The 21,535-nt window shown below is 44.3% G+C and overlaps 1 protein-coding gene and 1 non-coding gene across 2 annotated transcripts; one reads left to right on the forward strand and one right to left on the reverse strand.

The window, feature by feature from the left end:
• The first annotated feature begins 8,075 nt into the window (after positions 1–8,075).
• LOC116990249 lies at positions 8,076–8,245 on the forward strand. The gene has a single exon (XR_004416494.1). It is a non-coding gene; the product is annotated as a U1 spliceosomal RNA (small nuclear RNA).
• A 1,071-nt stretch (positions 8,246–9,316) lies between these two features.
• On the reverse strand, positions 9,317–10,929 carry LOC116989804 (zinc-binding protein A33-like). The gene is made up of 3 exons (XM_033047388.1): positions 10,888–10,929; positions 10,688–10,803; positions 9,317–9,893 (listed from the first exon to the last, which is right to left on the reverse strand). The coding sequence occupies exons 2-3, from the start codon at positions 10,752–10,754 to the stop codon at positions 9,361–9,363; spliced, it is 600 nt and encodes a 199-aa protein (XP_032903279.1). The 5' UTR covers positions 10,755–10,803; positions 10,888–10,929; the 3' UTR covers positions 9,317–9,360.
• Positions 10,930–21,535: the final 10,606 nt, after the last annotated feature.

Here is a 21,535-nt window from a genome sequence, read left to right on the forward strand (position 1 = left end):
TTGTTGTTGTTGTTGTTGTTGTTGTTGTTGTTGTTGTTGTTATTATTGTGAGTGTATCAATAAAAAGTTGTGTTTGTTTGATTTCAGGAGGAAATTAGTCGGAAGAGGAGGTAGGAAATGTTCTTAACAGAAACCATGCATCATTTTATTTTACCAAACTCAGATGATCGCTGTATTTCATTTTGTAACCCAGCTGCCTATACTTACAGGGTTAGTGATGAGGAACTCATGTTGTCAGTAGCAGATGGGTCACCGGAAGTTGCAAAATTCGATCACCCCTTTTTATTGAACAGAGTGTTCAGCAAAATGTCGTGTGGTATTCCGCAAGGTAATGTTGATATCATTTATTTGTTCTGATACATTAGAGGTCGCTAGGTGTTAGTTGGATACCAAGAGTGATATGAATAATGGACACTTTAATTAAAACATGCATGCCTCCTCAATAGCCATTCTCTGTCTGACTTACAGAGAGACTCTGGTCCATTGATCCATCTCTTACTGCTTAAGGAGCGGTTTGCTGTCAGTCCTCTAGAAGATTCATCTGCAGGATTTACTTTTGTGTTAACGTATTTCCATTGTGAAACATCAGTAGCTCCCAACGCTCTTTCCATTTGCAAATTGTCTTTGTCCAAATCTAACTCTCTGGTCTATTTGGCTCTATCATCTGGTAGAATGCTTCCAATATAACGCGACTGATGCTGATCCACTTGGAAAGCATGAATCCTCCCTTATTGCAGAGGGAAGTCATTTGTTTTCCCATTTGAATAGCTTCCTGCTCAGTAGACATGGATTTTAAACAATCACCCACATATAAATGATTCTACAAAGTGGTTATCATTCTACTGTAAAATGAACTTTGTTGACTTCTGCTGTCTTCTTTGATGCTAAGTTCACACAACTTGGTGATGACACTGCTCCAAAGAGATGTACCTTCATCTTGTATTCAACAAGATCTTGTTGTACATCCCCTTCAGACCACCATAAGAATCGCAGGTAGTCAATTTATTTTTCTGATACTTTGACGATGAAACATCGCTCTGATATCAGCCATCATAGCATTTGGTTCTTGTGCGAATTTAATGAGAACTCCAATGAGTGAGTTATTAAAGTCTGGACATTGAGTCTGTCAACCTGCACACAATGCAACAAGTGAGGCTGACCAGTATTTTGTAAAGTTGCATCATTATGTACCAACTCTTCTATTTTATATTCCCATAGATGTGCGCATGCATGTCATGTGCCTTCCAAACTTGATGCAGCCATTGCAACTTTCAGGGAACTATGGCCTCATGTCGGGGCCATTCTGTTTATCAACATTTCTCAGTGTCCTGCCACTTCTGGCACATGACTGTCACTATTTGACGTTCATATATGGATCACCTTGCAGTTGTCACAATTATATCCCATCTGTACATGGTCTGCCAACTTTCCATCTGACTTGGAGCATGCTGTGATCTTGATGGCCTTCAACGCAACCCAGAGCACCATCAGTTTTCATGTCAGTACACATGCCTTTGGCACAGAAAGTTGTCGTTAATATATATCATCAACTACCAACTACCCCAGGCTGAAGACCACTGCCTACAGATATCCAGAAACATACCATAATTACAATCACAAAACTATCCTGATGCCAAACCCTCTGCCTCCTTAGACCAAGTCATTCTTGGATCCAATTATCCAGGTCATATCGGATATCATATGCCTTCTCTTTCACCACTCGCCCACTATGAGGGAACATGTCCAATGCCCCCACGATAGCCCATATATTGGTTTAGCCTGAGATGAATGAATTCTTGGTTACAGGAGAGTCCAGGATCATTTCCACCCATGAATATCCTCTCCTTCAGCGACCCTACAATTTATTTAATTTATTTATTTATTCCGAACAAGTAAAGACATTAAAGACATTAATATTAACAAAATCGAAATTATCAAACAATTGGACATTACAATCAATATTTACAAAGCAATGAGAAGAACAAAATCAAAGTTCCAATGTCCAACTCTGTGTCTGTACAAGCTCGAAAAGGAGTGAGAAGAAGAATAACTTATTAAATCTCACCCCTTTTCCCCAACACTTCTACCATATTTAAAAATCAATTAATTAATAATAATAATACTACCCTAGGCAATTTCCCATAATACCTACAGACATATATATACATACAACTATTATGTACATACAAACTTCATATCTGAAGTACCCAAACATAAGTAAACAATAGTAAAGCAATAGATAAACACTAACCCCCACTTGTCAACCATCCCCTCCATCCCTGTACCCCTTGAGAATTATTTTTTTATATAACATTTTAAAATGATTCATGTTTGTGCATAGCTTTAATTCCCCGTTCAATTTATTCCACACTCCTACTCCACAAACCGAAATACAAAAGGTTTTTCTAGTCGTACGGACTTTTTGTTTCTTAAAGTTAAATATTCCTCTTAAATTGTAACCCCCCACACGCTCGTTAAATAATTTTTGAATGTTTCCAGGTAAATTTTTATTTTTGGCCCTAAACATTATCTGAGCTGTTTTGAATGTAACCAAATCTTCTAATTTTAATAATTTTGACTCTAAAAATAATGGATTCGTATGACCCAGATACTTAGCATTATGGATAATACGAATTGCTCTTTTTGGCATCATGGTTAATGAGTGTATCGAATTTTTATAGTTATTACCCCAGACTTCTGCACAATAATTTAAGTAGGGTAAAATTAATGAACAATAAAGAATACGGAGTGATATGTAATCCAGAGCTTGCTTGGCTTTGTATAATACAGAGATACTTTTTGACAATTTTAATTTTACATGTTTAATATGTGATTTCCAGCTTATTTTATCATCAATTATAACCCCAAGAAATTTATTTTCATGCACTCTTTCAACTTCCACCCCATTTATCTTTATACTTACTAGTGTATTTATTCTACAATTACCAAATGACATTATTTTAGTTTTACTCAGATTTAATGAAATTTTATTCCTATCAAACCATATTTTCAATTTACCCATTTCTTTTATTATTTTATCCAATAGCTGTTTTAAATTTTCCCCAGAACAAAAAATATTTGTATCATCTGCAAACAAAACCAGCCTCAAGACATTGGACACATTACAAATATCATTTATGTACATGATAAATAATTTTGGGCCCAGCACTGACCCCTGTGGTACACCACACACAATGTCCAAGCATGTAGAATTATGACTACCCAGATTTACAAACTGTTGCCTGTTACTTAAGTAGCTTTTAATCCAGTCCAGTACTATTCCTCTAATTCCATACCTCTCCAATTTTTTAAATAAAATATCATGATTAATTGTATCAAATGCTTTTTTTATGTCAATGAATATCCCAGCTGCATATAATTTATTATCAATGGCGTTTGTGATGTCTTCAGTTAATTCTAGTATTGCAAGTGATGTTGATCTATTTGTTCTGAATCCATATTGACTTTCTGTGATTAATTTATTCTTTTCTACAAATTTGTCTAATCTATTATTAAACATTTTTTCTAATATTTTGGAAAATTGTGGGAGTAAGGAAACAGGTCTATAGTTTGTAAAATGATGCTTGTTCCCAGTTTTGTATATTGGTATTATTTTTGCTATTTTCATTTGAATTGGAAAAGTACCGGTTTGGAAGGATAAATTACAGATGAATGTTAAAGGTTTGGAGATCCCCTCAATGACCATCTTAACTAGCGACATGTCAATGTCGTTGAAATCGGTAGACTTTTTATTTTTACATGTTTTGACAATACCCAACAGTTCTTTTTCTTCTACTGCCGTAAGAAACATAGAGCAGGGATTTCTCTCCACTAAATTCTCAGGAGTTTCTCCAGATGTCCCTGAATCAGGGATTTGTTTAGCCAGGTCTGGTCCAATATTTACAAAAAAATTATTAAAGCTATTAGCTATATCTTCCATATTGTAATTTTCCTTATCCTTATCAATAAAATACTTCGGGTAATTTGTTCTCCCCGGACCATTTCTGATAATGCTATTAAGTATGCTCCATATTCTTTTTATATTGTCTTTATTGTCATCTAATTTCTTCTTATAATAATCTTTCTTGCTTTCTCTTATGATGTAAGTTAATTTATTTTTATACTTTTTATATTTATTTTCTGTATCTTTAGTTCTCTCTCTTATAAAATCTCTGTATAGGGCATTTTTGTTTTACAAGCATTTTGTAATCCCTTTGTAATCCATGGACATTTAGTATATTTTGATTTTCTATTATATTCTTTAATTGGACAATTTTTATCATATAATGACTTAAACATAGCAATAAATGTTTCATAAGCACTATCAATGTCTCTTTTTTGGTATATTATATCCCAGTTTTGTGCCAATATATCCTTTTTTAGTGCAATCGCGAGCCTCCACACATTCTATGTTTTCTATGTTTCTATGTGTTGCACAAAGGCCATTCAATCCCGACATTTTTCAGTGCTGGAAGCCACCCCACCTTCAGTCTCGCCCTCTGTTGCAGAGAACATGAGCAGAAGGATCACAACTGGCATCTGAAATCGCCTATATTCAGTGTGATGATGACGACTCTGCCCCAGGCCTCAACTCCTCCTGTGTGCCAGTTCCACACTTGCCCCAATTCTCCAATATTACATCCGATATCCTGCCTGCCTTTATAAATACTTACTGTTACACTTATTTCAATCTGCTACTTGAAACTCTGATTCCCTCTCCACCACCTAACAGCGAGATCTCACAAAACCCTGCCCAACCGCTCCAAATGCCCACCCGCAATCTCTCCATCCTCTCTCTCTATTTACACACAGAATCCCAACTCTGCCGCCCGACCCGCTCCTGCAATCCACGAGCCCCCCCCCCCCCCCCTTTCCTCTGAGTAAAACCCGAAGAAAGGTTTGTGTTGTTCATCTCACGTGATTGGGTGAAACCCCGGGCAATGTTTCAGTTGTCCGCCCGCCTGTGCCCGAGCTCCCCCCGACCCCCGGGGATTCTCTGATTCTCTGCTTCTCCCCCCAGTCTCCGTCACCCTGGATGTGGAAACAGCGCATGCGCGGCTCGAGGTGTCTGAGGATCGGAAGAGGGTGAGATGGACCGGGACCCAGAGGAGTCTCCCTGACACCGGGAAGAGGTTTACAATGTATGCGTGTGTGCTGGGATCGGAGGGATTCACATCGGGGAGACATTACTGGGTGGTGGAGGTGGCGGGGAGTCGGCGCTGGTGTCTGGGAGTCGCCGCAGAGTATGTGGAGAGGAAGAGACTGGTCACACCGACCCCTAAGACTGGAGTCTGGAGCATCAGGTGGGGGGGTGACGGGTTTGATGCACTCACCTCCCCTCCATCCCCTCTCCCCGCCCGTCCCATCCCAGGGAGGGTGGGAGTTTATCTCAGTTACGAGTCCGGGACAGTTTCATTTTACGACGCGGACACCAAGTCCCATCTCCACACCTTCACTGGGAATAAATTCACGGAGAAACTTTATCCTTACTTCTGGACTTGGGACGAAAACCACTGGCTGAGAATCTGCTCCGGTTCCGCTCCGGGTGTGTAAAAGGGTCGGGTCCCGGGACCGGCGTCAGGAGCGCGGATCAGGGGATGTGGGGCAGAAACCCGGTGGACAACAGGTCGGCGCTCAACGAACGGCTCCCATTTAATCCCCAAATTCCGCGTCGTGAAACAAACCCCAGTGAGCGCGGAAATAAAACCAGGGGGAATGTAAATGTGGGAAGAGTGAAATAAACAGCAACTGAAATCAGAGTTGTCTGTCTGTCGAACCATTCATTTTAACGCGTTAACCGGGTCCGACAACGGAACAGAAATTACTTTTGTGAAAATATAAAGAGCCGTCTGGCAAATGAAAAAACCCCCGGTAAAAGTGACCATGTGGTAGTGCAGAAAAAGAGGGGCGGATGATTTGGAAATTACTAAAGGAGGGGTAAGCTGAATGCAGAGAACGCGAGGCAGGAGTTTCGTTAATATTGAATTTATCGTTGAGTCTTGAAGCCGTGGGGAGCCGTGTGAAGATGTAACACATTTCTATGTTCACGAACTTCATTGACCAGCAGCGCAACACACGATATTGATCGAGCACTAAAGGAACTAAAGCAACCCTGAAACTGACTGACGGTAGACACAAAATGCTGGAGTAACTCTTAGAAGGGTCTCGACCCAAAACGTCACACATTCCTTCTCTCCATCGATGCTGCCTCACTCGCTGAGTTACTCCAGCATTTTGTATCCACCTTCGATTTTATCTTACATCTGCAGTTCCTTCTTGCACTTGAAACTGATTGGTTTTTTGAAACGTGCATTTTTATCGGTCAGGACTATCAGGTGATGCATCCCGGCCTCTCTCGCCTCTGGACTTGAATTCAGTTCTTTGATCCATGATAGGGCCAAGTCTCAAGACGATTTTTTATCCCTTCAGTTTTAAGACCAACCATCTTCTGGTAGCCCGGAATTCCCTCTGTCTCTCTAACCCCCCGGTCCCCATTTCACCCAAGTCACATTAGCTTCTCGTTTTCACCGTACAAACAGCTAACAATGTGTTCAAGAAGGAACTGCAGATGCTGGAAGATCGAAGGTACACAAAAATGCTGGAGAAACTCAGCGGGTGCAGCAGCATCTATGGAGCGAAGGAAATAGGTGACGTTTCGGGCCGAAACCCTTCTTCAGACTTGTTTCTTTTATCGTCGGCATTTTTTCTGCATATCTTTCATTCATTGTTCTTTATCTCTCCACATCATCGTCTATATCTCTCGTTTCCCTTATCCCTAAACAGTCTGAAGAAGGGTCTCGACCCGAAACGTCACCCATTCCTTCTCTCCAGAGATGCTGCCTGACCCGCTGAGTTGCTCCAGCGTTTTGTGTCTATCTTTGGTTTAAACCAGCATCTGCACTTCCTTCCTACACATCTTCATTGTTCATTCACATAAAACCCAGAGGTATGAATATTGATTTCTGTAATTACAAGTAACCCTTGCATTCCCTCTCTCTCCATCCCTCCTCCACCACAGACGTCTTGCTAGTTTCACTGTTTGTATCCCTTCATTATCACCTCTTCCACGTCCAACAATTGACCATTGTGGGCTCCACCTTTCTTGACTCATCGGTGCCGGCTGTGATTTGTTCTGTACGTCTAGTTTCCCTCAACCGACTCTCATTCTCAAGAAATCCCAGTCTAATTCCACTTGTGGGCCCAGTCCAGAACAAGGGAGACCTGATCATATGTTGGAGCCTTCCACGCTGTAACTATGTACTTAAGTATTCTGGTCCTCAAGTACAGGACCAGAGTACTTAACTACATAGTTACAGCGTGTTACCTAGTACTAAATATCACTGATTACAGGGGTGAAGCCAGCGAGCTTTGTCAAACAAAGGATGTGGAAATCAGAACCGCTTTCACTGGAAGGTGAAACCCTTTCCACCCTGTGTGTGAGGTGTACATTCCAGGTCTGGTTTTCTGCTGGAAAATTGCTGTAAAAACGCAATGTTCTCCCCCCCGTGTAATAGAAATACAGAGCGGAAACAGGCCATTCGTCCCGCCGCACATTAACACTATCCTACACACAACACACGAGGGACAATTTTTTACATCAAACGTGTACGTCTTTGGAGTGTGGGAGGAGACCGAAGATCTCGGAGAAAACCCACGCAGGTCACGGGGAGAACCTTCAAACTCCGTAGTCGGGATCGAACCCGGGTCTCCGGTACAGCATTTACTGTAAGGCAGCAAATCTACCGCTGCGCCACCGTGGTAGTCAGCTGCTCTCGTTATTCGTGTTTCTATCATAATCCGTTACATGAGTGGCACGGGTGGGGGACATTTTCGTGGAATGTAAAACATGTATAAACTGTATTGAAAAATTTGTATAGCCTCCGAAAATGTCGGATGAATTCATCGCACGGTTCACACGTTGTATATATGTATTACTTGGACAGGGGCCACATGAGTGACACGGGTGGGGGACCGTTTTGGTGGAATTTGGGAAAAACTTGAAAAAATTGTATTGAGCAATTTGTATAGTGACCGAAAATGTCGGATGAATCTTTCGCACGGTTCATGAATTGTTTATATTTATCAATTGAATAAAGTCTATTTTGACATTTAAAAAAAAGGTTCTCCCAGGACGAGGCTATCCCATTGCACTTCGGGTGTGCTGATGCCTGCGATGTCCCCAAATGCGGGATACTCGACTGCAAAATGTTGTGGTAGTGGGGGACTGCGTTCGCGTTCTCCCCTGATTTCCAAATAAAAAATATAATTAATACATGCGAATAATACATATGCTGGACGATCAATGAGTTTTGAGGTGGAGTTGCTCCCTTACAGACTCGTATTCCATTCCGACTACGTTGAGAATTGTGTGAATTGTTCTCTTCAACTCCTACTTGTGTGCATTAGAGATCATGTTGACTGGTTGCATCATGGCCTGGTTCGGCAACTTGAAATGCCCAGGAGCGGAGAAGACTGCTGAATGTTGTGAACACTGCCCAGTCCATCGCGGGTTCTGACCTCCCCACCATCGAAGGGATTTTCCGTGTTCGCTCCCTCAAAAAGGCAGCCAGCATCATCAAAGATCCACACCGCCCTGGTCACCCTCTCGTTTCACCCCTGCCATCGGGAAGAAGGTACAGCCATCGGGAAGAAGGTACAGAATCTTGAAAACAGTAACGTCCAGGTAACAGCTTCTTTTATAGCCAAATGGCTGTTTAATAGCAATTATGCTATTAAACACTACAACCTCAAATGGGTACAAAGAGACTATTATGGTTATTATTGCACTATTATTGCTTATTTGGTTTTCTGTGTACCTGTGTGTGTGCCCACACTGAACCTTTTCCCCATTTATTAGGTTGTTTAGAGTGTACTGTGTTTACTTATTCTGTTGTGCTGCTGCAAGTAAGAATTTCATTGTTCTACCTGGGACATATGACAATAAAACTCTCTAAACTATATTTCCATTCTGAATAAAGTTTATTTTGGAGGGTAAATATCTGCTGACAGACAGGCGGCTGTGACCCTTTCTCTCCCGTTTCCTTCTCCCCTGACACTAGTCTTAAGAAGGGTCTCGACCCGAAAGGTCACCCATTCCTTCTCTCCAGAGATGCTGCCTGTCCCCGCTGAGTTTCTCCAGGAATTTGTGTATAATCTCACACACGCCATTCCTTCACTAATGATGATCCATTGAACAAATGCGCAAAGACACAAACCCACACTGATATTTATACTAGTCTATTCCGACGCGAAATTTGGGGATTCAATGAAACCGGTTCAGCGCCAAACTGTTTTTCACACGGTTTCTGCCCCACAGCCACTCAGCCCCACTCATGACGCCGGTCCCGGGACCCGACCCTTTTACTGATTCGAGCAGGGAATGAAGCATATCTTCAGCCATTGATTTTCATCCCAAGCACCAAAGAAGAGATACATTTTCCCCACGAATTTATTCCCGGTGAAGGTGTGGAGGTGGCACTTGGTGTCCGCATTATAAAATGAGACTGTCCCCGAATCGTAACTGAGGTAAACTCCCACCCTCCCGGGAACGGGACCCGCTGAGAAAGGGGTCTGGGAAGAATTGCTTGTGGAAACCTCCTCGCGATATCTCTCGATGGTCCAGAATCCTTCCTCAGGTTTCACGTCGACCCGTCTCTTCCTCTCCACAGACTCTGCGGCGACTCCCAGACTCCAGCGCCGACTCCCCGCCACCTCCACCTCCCAGTAATGTCTCCCCGACGTGAATCCCTCCGATCCCAGCGCACAGAGACATTCCATAAACCTCTTCCTGTTGTTGCGGAGGCTTCTCCTGAACCCGGTCAATCTCACATTCATCAGGCTGCCGGACACCTCGAGCTCCGGATGCGCGCTATCCTCATCCAGGGTCACAGAGTCTGGGGGGAGAAGCAGATAATTAGAGGGTCTGTGGTATGTGAGGATTTGTAGGTTAATATGATTACTCTAAGAGAGAGATCCTGGTGAGTCGCTACGTTGAGAGACTGAAACTGGAATTCTTGACCATTGGTCCCAGGTACCTCCTTCTGCTGTTAACGAGAAGATCTGCAAATGACAACAGACAATAGGTGCAGGAGTAGGCCATTCGGCCCTTCGAGCCAGCAACGCAATTTAACGTGATCATGGCTGATCATCCACATTCAGTGCCCTGTTATGCCTCCTCACCATATCCTCTGACTCCGCTATCTTTAAGAGCTCTATCTAACTCTCTTGGAAACATCCAGAGATTTAGCCTCCACTGCCTTCTGCGGCAGAGAAATCCATATGAATGGCTGGCGATCCTTCTTAAAGATCTCCCCAAGTTGCTTCATAACAGTTCTCATACGTTCTAGGAGCAGAAATAAGACATTCTGCCCATCAGGTCTACTCTGCCATTCGTTCAAGGCTGATCTATCTTTCCCTTTCAATCCCATTCTCCTCAGATTGTAGATGATCAGCCACGATCACATTGAATGGCTGTGCTGGTTTGAAAGACCGCATGGCCTATGCCTGCACCTATCGTCTAATGTCTATTGTCTAAATCTTCTCTGTACCCTTTCCAGCTTGACATCTTTCCCATAACATGGTGCCCAGAACTGAACACAGTAAATCTATCCGGTACACTCCTGTGCCGCTCTAAGTTAGTAAAATACCACGTTGACTTTTAGAAATCAAATTGTGACGCAATGCTTACCAGATTTAACAGTGTCAATATATTCTCTCCACACTGCAAACGGTAAAGTGCAGTTGAAATGTCCCATCGAGAGGCTGCCTCCAGTCACCGACACTTTCTGACCTGTTTCGTTGAGGCTGCAAAAAAGTAAAGTGTTATAAATTGAACATCATAAACACGTGTCCAATTGGAACAAAGTTTCAGAGAAGAAATTGTCCTACCTGCTTTTCCGAGAGGTTTCCTCCTGAAATGAATACAACAGAAAGATGCATTATGTAGGAAGGAACTGGAGAAGCTGGTTTGAACAGAATATAGACACAAACAAGCTGGTGTAACTCAGTGGGACAGGCAGCATCTCTGGAGAGAAGGAATGGGTGACGTTTCGGGTCTGAAGAAGGGTCTCGACCCGAAAGGTCACCCACTCCTTCTCCCCAGAGATGCTGCCTGTCCCACTGAGTTACTCCAGCTTTTTGTGTCTATCTAGTGTGCTGTTCTATATTCTGTTTAGGATGCGGAGCCTGTGCTTGGTGACGTAAAAGGGGACGTCCTATTCACAGCAAGTGTTACTCAAGATAAACAGAAAATGCTGATGTAACTCAGCGGGAAAGGCAGCATCACTGGAGGGATGAGAAGACCCTTCTTCAGCCTGGGCATCAGGGGAGAGGGAAATACAGATTTACGGCATGAGAGGGTTCAGAGAAAAGATATACGAGAATGTCGCCAGGACTAGAGGGTGTGAGGTATATTCCATGGAGCGTAGGAGGATGCGGGGATATGTTATAGAGGTGTACAAGATCATGAGAGGAATAGATCGGGTAGATGCACAGAGTATTTTACCCAGGGTTGGGGAAACCTGGGCCAGTGGACACAGGTTCAAGGTAAAGGGGAAAAGATTAAATAGGAATCCGAGGAGTAACATTTTTTCACCGGGTGGTGGGTGTATGGACCGAGTTGCCAGGTGAGGTAGTTGAGGCTGGGACTATTTCATCTTTTCAGAAACTATTGGACAGGTAAATGGACAGGGCAGGTTTGGTGGGTTGTGGACCAAGCGTAGGCAAGTGAGACAAGGGTAGCTGGGATATTGTTGGCCGGTGTGGGCGAGGTGGGCCGAAGGGCCTGTTTCCATACTGTATCCATCGACGACTCTATCAAGGAAAATGTTGCATAGACCATCGTTAGTTGGGAGAAGGTGAGAACAAAGCAGACAGGGAAACTATGTAATCAGAAGGGCAGTCAAACTGGTCTGTGAACTGGGAAGGGTCGGGAATGGAGGGAGAGGGAAAGCATGGGCTACCAACAGGAAGCGGAGGTCTAACCTAGATTACGACCAAAAAAATCAGAGCTGATTGAATTTGAACAATAAACCTTAATTATTTATGAGCCTCTTTAATTGAAAAAAAGGTAATTTCGATTTGAGAGACAGCGCTTGTTTTGCTCACCATAAGCGACGGCACTCAAACCTGGACTGCAATATGATCCACATCTAGGAAACAGGTCCCCCGGCCCAACATGCCCAAACCAGCCAACATGTTCCATGCTTCGCTAGTCCCACCTGCCTACGTAGGGTTCATATAACCGCTCATCTCTTCTAAATTCCAGAGTATACAAGCCGAGCCGCTCCATTCTCTCAGCATATGACATTCCCGCCATCCCAGGAATTAACCTCGTGAACCTAAGCTACATTCCCTCAATAGCAAGAATGTCCTTCATCAAATTTGGAGACCAAAACTGCACACAATACTCCAGGTGTGGTCTCACTAGGGCCCTGTACAACTGCAGAAGGACTTCTCTGCTCCTATACTTAACGCCTCTTGTTATGAAGGCCAACATGCCATTCGCTATCTTCACTGCCTGTTGTACCAACGAGTTGATAGAGGAGCTATCTGATAGAGGAGTGCATTTGGACACTCGCCTTCAGGAAGATAGCTCCATCTTTCTGCTTCATCTGTTTTCCCACGTTTGCCAGCTTCCCTTGGATGGATATTAACTTATCTTGAAGTATTTAAGATTTCTTTCCATTAGGCTCACGAATTTCACCTCTTCTCCCTTGAGGCCTTTGATTAAGCTGTGTTCTTTATCGGTGAGAACCTTGTGCACTTCAGCGAATTCTGAAGCCACGCGAGTCTGTAGGAAGCGTGATTGTTTCTTTTAAATGAAGAAGTATGAGACACGTGAGTTGTATTGTCATCTATCCTGATACAGAACGACGTAATGCCTACTTGCAGAAGCACGACAGATATGTAAACATAATGCGCTGTAAACGCTATAATAAACATCAAAAAGTGAAATATATATATATATAAACACACAAAAAATAGTGCAGAGACACAAAACAATGTCCGTAGTCTGTGTAGTTCGGAGCTGTATTATTTGAAAGTTGTAGCGTTTAATAGCCTGATGGTTGAGGGGAATAAGTTATTCCTGAACGTGCATGTTATAGTTCAGACTCCACTATTTAAATATTAATATTCAGCTGAGAAGGTTATTGGCTGCAACCTTCCCCCCAATGACGAACTGTACACTGCAAGGGCCGGGAAGCGAGCGGGTAAGATCATCTCTGACCCCTCTTACCCTGGCCACAAACTCTTTGAATCACTTCCCTCTGGAAGGCGACTCCGGACTGTCAAAGCTGCCACAACCAGACGTAAAAACAGCTTCTTTTTTTTCACGAGTAGCAGCTCTACTCAAGAACCAAAAATCTGTAGCCTCCTTTTACTCTGGTATTTTATTTAATTCACATGTTTGATCCACAATGTTTTATTATTAATATTTAATGTTTCCTGTGTTATTCCGAACTGTCACTGTATGTCACGTTGTCACTTGCGGGCGGAGCACCAAGGCAAATTCCTTGTATGTGAAAACTTGGCCAATAAACGAATTCATTCATTCATTCATTCATTCATTCATTCATTCATTCGTTCATTCATTCAGTCAGTGTGACGAAAGAAGCAAAGATAATCGCGAGCCCAGGAAATCAACCAAAAGTGGGTTGTTTTACCTTAATCTTACTAATCGTCTGTTTCTGCTGCAGTTCCATTTCCTGGAATTCTGATATCTTCTTGGAGAGAGAGATGAAAGAGAATTTCATCTGATCCTGCGATTGGGTGAAAAAGTTCTCATGAGCCATAGAGTCAAACAGTGTGGAAACCGACCCGTTGGCTCAACTTGCCCACAACAACCTGGTGGCGGCGCGACTCGTTGCAGCGGCTCCTACAGCCTGTCTGTCTTTTTTTATTTTTTGTCTAGTTAAATGTAGTGTTTGGTGTTTTTTTTAAATACTGGTTTTTAAATGTGTATATGTGGGGGGCGGGGGGGGGTGGGGGAAACCGTTTAAAATCTCTTCCCTGTCCGGGAGACCCGACCTTTTCCCTGTCGGGTCTCCGTTGTCGTTGGGGCCTAGCACCGTGGAGCGGCCTCCAACCTGAACGACCCGGGGGCTCGGGAGACTGCGGAGACTGCGGAGCTGTGGACTACTCACCATCGTGGGGCTGGCCGGCCTCGGAACGTGGGGAGCGGTGATGACTCGCTACTGCGACTCGACTCCTGGGGCTCGGAGGCTCCAGCAACGCAGCCGCAGGTCCGGTGGACTGGGACATCGGGAGCTCACGGGTCCGGGGGGAGAGAGAGACCGCTTCCCGGAGCTCCCGCAACGCGACTTCTCCAGCCCGTGTCGCGGGGTTTGGAACGACCCGGAGCGGGGAAGTACATCACCCGGCACGGCTTCATGGCCGTGGGACATTACAGCGCCCGCCGGGGGCTCCAACTTTGTGACTTTTAGACCGGGAGCGGGGCCGTAAATCGCCCGGCACGGCCTAAAATGGCCGTGGGACTTATCACCGCCCGCCTGGGGCTTGGACATCGGGAGAGCAGGGGAGAGAAAATACTTTTGCCTTCCATCACAGTGGGTTCACTGTGATGGATGTTTGTGTGAACTTAATTGTGTGTATGTCTGTAGGACATTGTTTTTGTTTGTATGGCTGTGGAACAAAATTTCGTTTGAGTCTCACTGGGGCTCAAATGACAATAAATGTGTATTGTATATTGTATTGTAACCAACATGTTCCATCTACACTAGCCCCACCTACTTGCGTTTGGCCCATACCCATCTACGTCTGTCCTATCCCCCATTCAAAATAGTTAGAACATTCAAAAGAGAGTTAGATAGGGCTCTTAGGGCTAGCGGAATTAAGGGATATGGAGAGAAGGCAGGAACGGGGTACTGATTGGGGATGATCTGCCATGATCACATTGAATGGTGGTGCTTGCTCGAAGGGCCAAATGGCCTACTCCTGCACCTGTTGTCTATGTATATATGTATCTATGTATCTATCCATGTATCTGTCCAATTGCTTCTTAAACGTTGCGATAGTCCCTGCCTCAACTGTTTCCTCTAGCAGCTCGTTCCATGCACCAACCGCCCTTTGTGTGAAAAAGCTACGCCTCAGATTCCTATAAAATTAGTCCCCCTTCACGTCAATCCTCTGTCCTGTTCTCGACGCAAGAGACTCTGTGTGTCTATCCGATCTATTCCGCTAATGGTTTTGTACACCTCCAGAAGACCATCCTTTGCTCCAGGGAATAGAGTCCCAGCCTGCTCATCCTCTCCCTGTCGCTCAGAGCCCTGGAGTCCTGAAGCCTTTACCTTGTAGATTTCGACAGCTTCCTTAGTCGGTATACAGTTGTGAGACTTGTGTTCCCGCGCGTCCCGGCAAATCACACAGATCAGTTTCTTGTCTGTGTCACAAAACAGCTTCAGCTCTTCCTCGTGTTCCTCGCAGAGGAGTTGACTTTTCTTCTCCTTCTGGCTCTGCTTTAGCTTTTGTGCTTTCTCGGCCAGACCCGCCGGGGCCCAGTTGATCGCGGAAGGAATACCCGGAAATCGCGCCTGTACTCCGGGCAGCTATTCACACTATTCGTTTCGCAGCACCGAGTGATGCAGTGGCGGCAGAAATTGTGCCCGCACTCCAGTGAAACCGGATTGGTGAAGAATTCAAGGCAGATGGAGCAAATTGTCTCATCCGACCAATTCTCACTCTGTGCCTTGGAAACCATTTCGGCAGCTTCCTGGTTCACGGTAAAGATACTGGAGGAGCAAGAAAAAGCACTCCTCCGAAATCCAATAGACTGACGTGTAGTACGGAACGGAACGTCACGGCCGCCATTTGTTTATGCAAAACGCGACCCGGTATGTAATCCTCCCGCTGTGTAATCAGCTCTATCATCCTTGGTGTAATCAGTGTTGCAGGGAACAGTGTTTGATACAGCGCATCTATACACCTCACTTATTTTAGTTAATTTTGTTGTAAATGTTTTCCCCCTGTTCCCCTATTCCCCTATTCCCCTATTCCCCTCCTGTAAAGGTTCGCGATGAGCTGGTGCTCCGGGACGGCATTATCATCAAGGAACACAAGTTGGTCGTCCCTGCCTCGCTGTACGGTTTGTACTTCAACGCTGCCCCAATGGGGCATCCCACTTCTGACACCATGTAAAAGTATGATAGCTGACACACTGTAACCTTTACTAAGTGTTTATTAAAGCACATGGCACACACGTCCCAGCACTGACTGCATCCAGCCTTCAGGCGTACCGAGACCGAGTGGGAGGAAACAAAGGGAGGATATCACAGTCATACTAATATGATGGGGCGTGGTTAATGGTGATGAGGTAGCTACATTATAGGTTGCATGCATAAACCATCTACACCTCCCATCTTTCCTCCCCAGCCCCCTCCTTTGCGAAGTTTCCCTTGTGCAGATTCCCTTCTATTGCTTTAACACACACTGTACACAAAATTAAATGTTACTTATATATATATTTATATGAATGTGTGTTTGTGTGTGCCTGTGTGTGAGAGGCATGTTAGAGCTAAATAAGGTTCATTCTCATGGATCAGAAGCAACTTTGATTAAAGCATCACTATTACTTTCTTTATCTTATATGTCAGACGATGTACATAAACCATAAAGGCAATTATATATATAATTATATACATAAATATATGCATATATATAGAATCTTCAATTCTTGGAGCAGAATTTGGCCATTCGGCACATCAAGTCTACTCCGCCGTTCAATCATGGCTGATCGATCTTGCCCTCTCGACCCCATTCTCCTTCGAGTCTCCTCGCATGACCCATGACGCACGGAATTTAAAAACAATATTTAAAGTTTAAAGTTTGTTTATTGAAATGTACAGCACAAATACAAAACAGAGCGCGGCTTTCTTTAGATTCGTTTTGGTCGGACGGTCTATTCATTCACATTGCGATCAATTCTCAGCGGTAGAGTTGCTGCTTTTAGCGCCAGAGAGCCGGATTCAATCCTCACCACGAACGCTGTCTGTACCGAGTTTGTACGTTCTCCCTGCGATCCGGTGCTCCGGTTTCCTTCCACATGCTAAAGACGTTAAGGTTTGTAGGTTATTTGTCTTCCTGTAAATTATCCCGAGTATGCAGGATAGAACTAGTGGTCGGGTGATCGCTGTTCGGCCTGGTCCGAAGTGTCTGTTTCTACACTGTGTCTCTAAACTAAACTATAGATGAGCACACTCATGATATCAAGTCAAGAGTCAAGTGTGTTATATTGTCATCTGTCCCGGACGGGACAATGCAATTCTTACTTGCTGCAGCACAACAGAATATGTCAATATGTGAACATTGTACATAACGGGGAAAAAAAGAAAAAGTTCAATAAATAACAAATATTGTGCAAATAACAAATAATAATATAGTATTTTGCAGTTCAGAGCTCAGAGCTTATTTGTCGTCGTCGTGTTTAATAGTCTGATGGCTGTGGGGAAGAGGCTGTTCCTGAACCTGGACGTTACAGTTTTCAGGCTCCTAAACCTTCTTCCTGGTCGCAATGGTGAGATGAGTGTGTGGCCAGGATGGTGTGGGTCTTTGATGATGTTGGTATCCTTTTTGAGGCAGCGGCTGCGATAGATCCCCTCGATGGTGGGGAGGTCAGAGCCGGTGATGGACTGGGCAGTGGTCACAACTTTTTGTAGTCTTTTCCGCTCCTGGACGTTCAAGTTGCCGAACCAAGCCACGATGCAACCGGTCAGCATGCACTCTACTGTGCACCACGTAGACGCTTAGGAGAATCCTCTTCGACATGCCGAATCTCCGTAATCTTCTCAGGAAGTAGAGTCTCTGATGTGCCTTCTTTCCAACTGCATCTGTGTGCTGGGTCCAGGAATGATCTTCTGATATATGCACGTCCAGGAATTTGAAGTTATTGATCCTTTCCACAAACAGGATTGTGGGTCCTCATACTTCCCCTACCAAAGTCCACAATCAGTTCCTTGGTCTTACTGATGTTGAGAGCCAGATTGTTGTGCTGGCACCATTTGGTCAGTCGGTCGATCTCACTCCTGCACTCTCACTTCTATCATCAGGTATTCTGTACATTTTATATAAAAGCACCAATTCCATTCAGGGGCATCTTTGGATAATACACCCTTTATATGTAGTTTATTCAGTTTAGTTTATTGTCACCTGAACCGAGGTACAGTGAATGGCTTTAGCTTCGTGTTAACCAGTCAGGGGCAAGACCAATCATGATTACAATCGAACCGTCCATGATCAAGGGGATAATGTTTAGTGCAAGATAAAGTCCAGTAACGACCGATTGAATATGGTCAGCGTGTCTCGAATGAGGTAGGTGGCAGGTCAGGGCCGCTCTCTAGTTGTTGATATGATGGTTCAGTTGCCTGATAACAGCCGGAAAGAAACTGTCGCTGAATCTGGATGTGTGCGTTTTCACACTTCTGTACCTCTTGACTGACGAGAGGGGAGAGGAGGGAGTGACCCGGGTGATACTCGTCCTTGATTATGTTGGTGGCCTTGCCGAGGCAGCGTGAGGTGTAACTGAGCCAATGGAAGGGAGAGTGGTTTGTGTGATGGTCTGGGCTGCGTCCACAATTCTCTGCAATCATATGTTTGTTGAGCTGTTACATAGAACGCATCGAGGCAGAAACTCGAATGCAGCCCTTCTCAACAAAGCTTTTGCATTCGCGACACTACATTTCAATGCGGCCCTTAGCCAAGCATCCTTGTAACAGTCTGAAGAAGGATCTTGACCCGAAATGTCACCTGTTCCTTTTCTCCAGATGTGCTGTCTGACCCGCTGAATCACTCCAGCCGTTTGTGTCTATCCTTGTAACAACAACCTGATTCTCATGGGACAGAGAGAGACACCTGAAACAGTAAATAAGCCTGGATAACAATGAATTGGGAACACGGAGTTAGACACAAAAAGATGGACCAGGAGACAAAGGAAACTCCCGGACACCTGGAAGAGGTTTACTGTCTGGCCATGTGCACTGGGATGGGTGGGTTTCGCGTCGGGGAGACATCATTGGGAGGTGGAGGTCGCAGATAATAGAAGTTGGAGTCCGGAAGTCGCCGCAGAGTCCATGGAGAGGAAGAGACGGGTCGACCTGACGTTAGTGAATGGATTCTGGACCATCCAAAGAGCTGGTGACAACTTCAATGTAAATACCTCCCAACCATCCCCCCCTTCCCGCCGTTCCAATCCCCGGGAATGTGGGAGTCTACCTCAGCTACGAGCCCGGGACGGTTTCTTTTTACGGCGCGGACACCAATTTTCACCGCCACACTTTCACGGAGAATCCCGCCCCTTTTATTTGGAGTTTCGATGAAAAAACCCCGCTGAAAATCTGAAATAGCAGCAAATGCTCAACAGGTCAGGCAGCATCTGTGATGAGAGACGAGAGAGGCTTTAGTCTACTTGTACTTCTGCTCCCTAGTTCATGTTCCAAGGACCAACTGTGCGTATAAGTGATGTTTTGGAACCAGATTGAAGCTCCCATTTAATCCTCGAATGGCACTTTATATTTGGGCGAAGTTCTGCCTCAGCCCTCCCTGTTCTTTTCCTTCCACAGACGCTGTCCAGCCGACTGAGTTCCTCCGGCACTTCGTTTTGGAGATCTCCATTGCACTTCATTAATGCGCTGGTTTCAACCAGGAGATGGCGACAGCAAGTAATGCAAAGACCTGCGCAATTACACGGCGTAAGCTTGGCAACTGCAGATGTTGGAAAAATCGAAGGTAGACAAAAATGCTGGAGAAACTCAGCGGGTGAGGCAGCATAGAAACATAGAAAATAGGTGCAGGAGTAGGCCATTCGGCCCTTCGAGCCTGCACCGCCATTCAATATGATCATGGCTGATCATCCAACTCGGTATCCTGTACCTGCCTTCTCTCCATACCCCCTGATCCCCTTAGCCACAAGGGCCACGTCTAATCCCCTCTTGAATATAGCCAATGAACTGGCCTCAACTACCTTCTGTAACAGAGAATTCCAGAGATTCACCACTCTCTGTGTGAAAAATGTTTTTCTCATCTCGGTCCTAAAGGATTTCCCCCTTATCCTTAAACTGTGGCCCCTTGTCCTGGAGCATCTATGGAGCGAAGGAATAGGTGACATTTAGGTGAAGAAGCGTCTCGACCCGAAATGTCACCTATTCCTTCGCACCATAGATGCTGCCTCACCCGCTGATGTTTCTCCAGCATTTTTGTCTACCTTTGATTTTTCCAGCATCTGCAGTTCTTTCTTAAACATAAATAATATGGGAGTAACTTTAACTGCTGGGTGGCTGTATTGAACGGAGAAGCTCTCTTGTGGGACCTGCTTTGATGTCTTATTCTCACCTTCTCCATCATGGTCTGGTTTGGCTCAGCCACCAAGCACGACACCTGGAGGCTGCAGCGAATCGTCCGATCAGCTGAGAAGGTTATTGGCTGCAACCTTCCATCCATTGATGAACTGTACACTGCAAGGGCCAGGGAGCGAGCGGGCAAGATCATATCTGACCCCTCTCACCCTGGCCACAAACTCTTTGAATCACTTCCCTCTGGAAGGCGACTCCGGAGTGTCAAAGCTGCAACAGCCAGACATAAAAACAGTTTTTATCCACGAGTAGTTGCTCTACTCAACAGCCAAAAAATCTGTAGCCTCCCTTTGATCTGGTATTTTGTTGGTTCACATGCTTGATCAATGGTGTTTCATCATTAATGTTTTATTATTATTAATGTTTAGTGTTTTCTGAGTCATTCGTAACTGTTACTGTATGTCATGTTGTTACTTGTGGGCGGAGCACCAAGGCAAATTCCTTGTATGTGAATACTTGGCCAATAAACTTACTTACTTACTTATTTTTATATTATTGAATCACACCTGATTAACCAGTTTAGTTGCATTTTGGCATCATTTATTATTTGCTTCCACTCACACAGTATTTTATGCAACTCCATCATTTTTGACAATAGTTTGCGTACATATATGCATGAAAATGTTGAGTACATTGTGTTTCATAAAAGTTCTGTCATTTTTTCGTATCGATTATAAATCGTATCAGAATTACATAATCACAAAAATACTGACCATGAGTTGAATATCCTATACGGTGCGTTATATGCCTTAACCTACTGTCAATTATGGCTTCCAAACTTCCAAACGATGAAAACTACCAAAACAATGTGAATATTATTACATTCGTTTTATTTCTCGGCTGAAATATCATCACACCCCAAGCAAGAATTCTGAACTGCTGCTGAATAGACCTGACTGTAAGCTGCTCAGGTATTGGCAAGTGTACCTTGAGAATGTAGCGATACAGCACGGAAACAGGCCATTCCCCCCACAGAATTTCTCGCCAACCAGCGATCACCCCATACACTAGCACTATCATAGACAAAAGGAACAGTTTACAATTTCACCGAAGCAAATTAAACTACAAACCTGAACGTCTTTGGATTGTGGGAGGAAACCCGGAGAAAACTCACGCGATCACGGATTAGAACGTACAAACTCAGCACAGATATCACCCATCGTCAGGATGGAACC

The sequence above is a fragment of the Amblyraja radiata genome, chromosome 30, assembly GCF_010909765.2.
Source record: "Amblyraja radiata isolate CabotCenter1 chromosome 30, sAmbRad1.1.pri, whole genome shotgun sequence".
NCBI classification, from domain to species: domain Eukaryota; kingdom Metazoa; phylum Chordata; class Chondrichthyes; order Rajiformes; family Rajidae; genus Amblyraja; species Amblyraja radiata.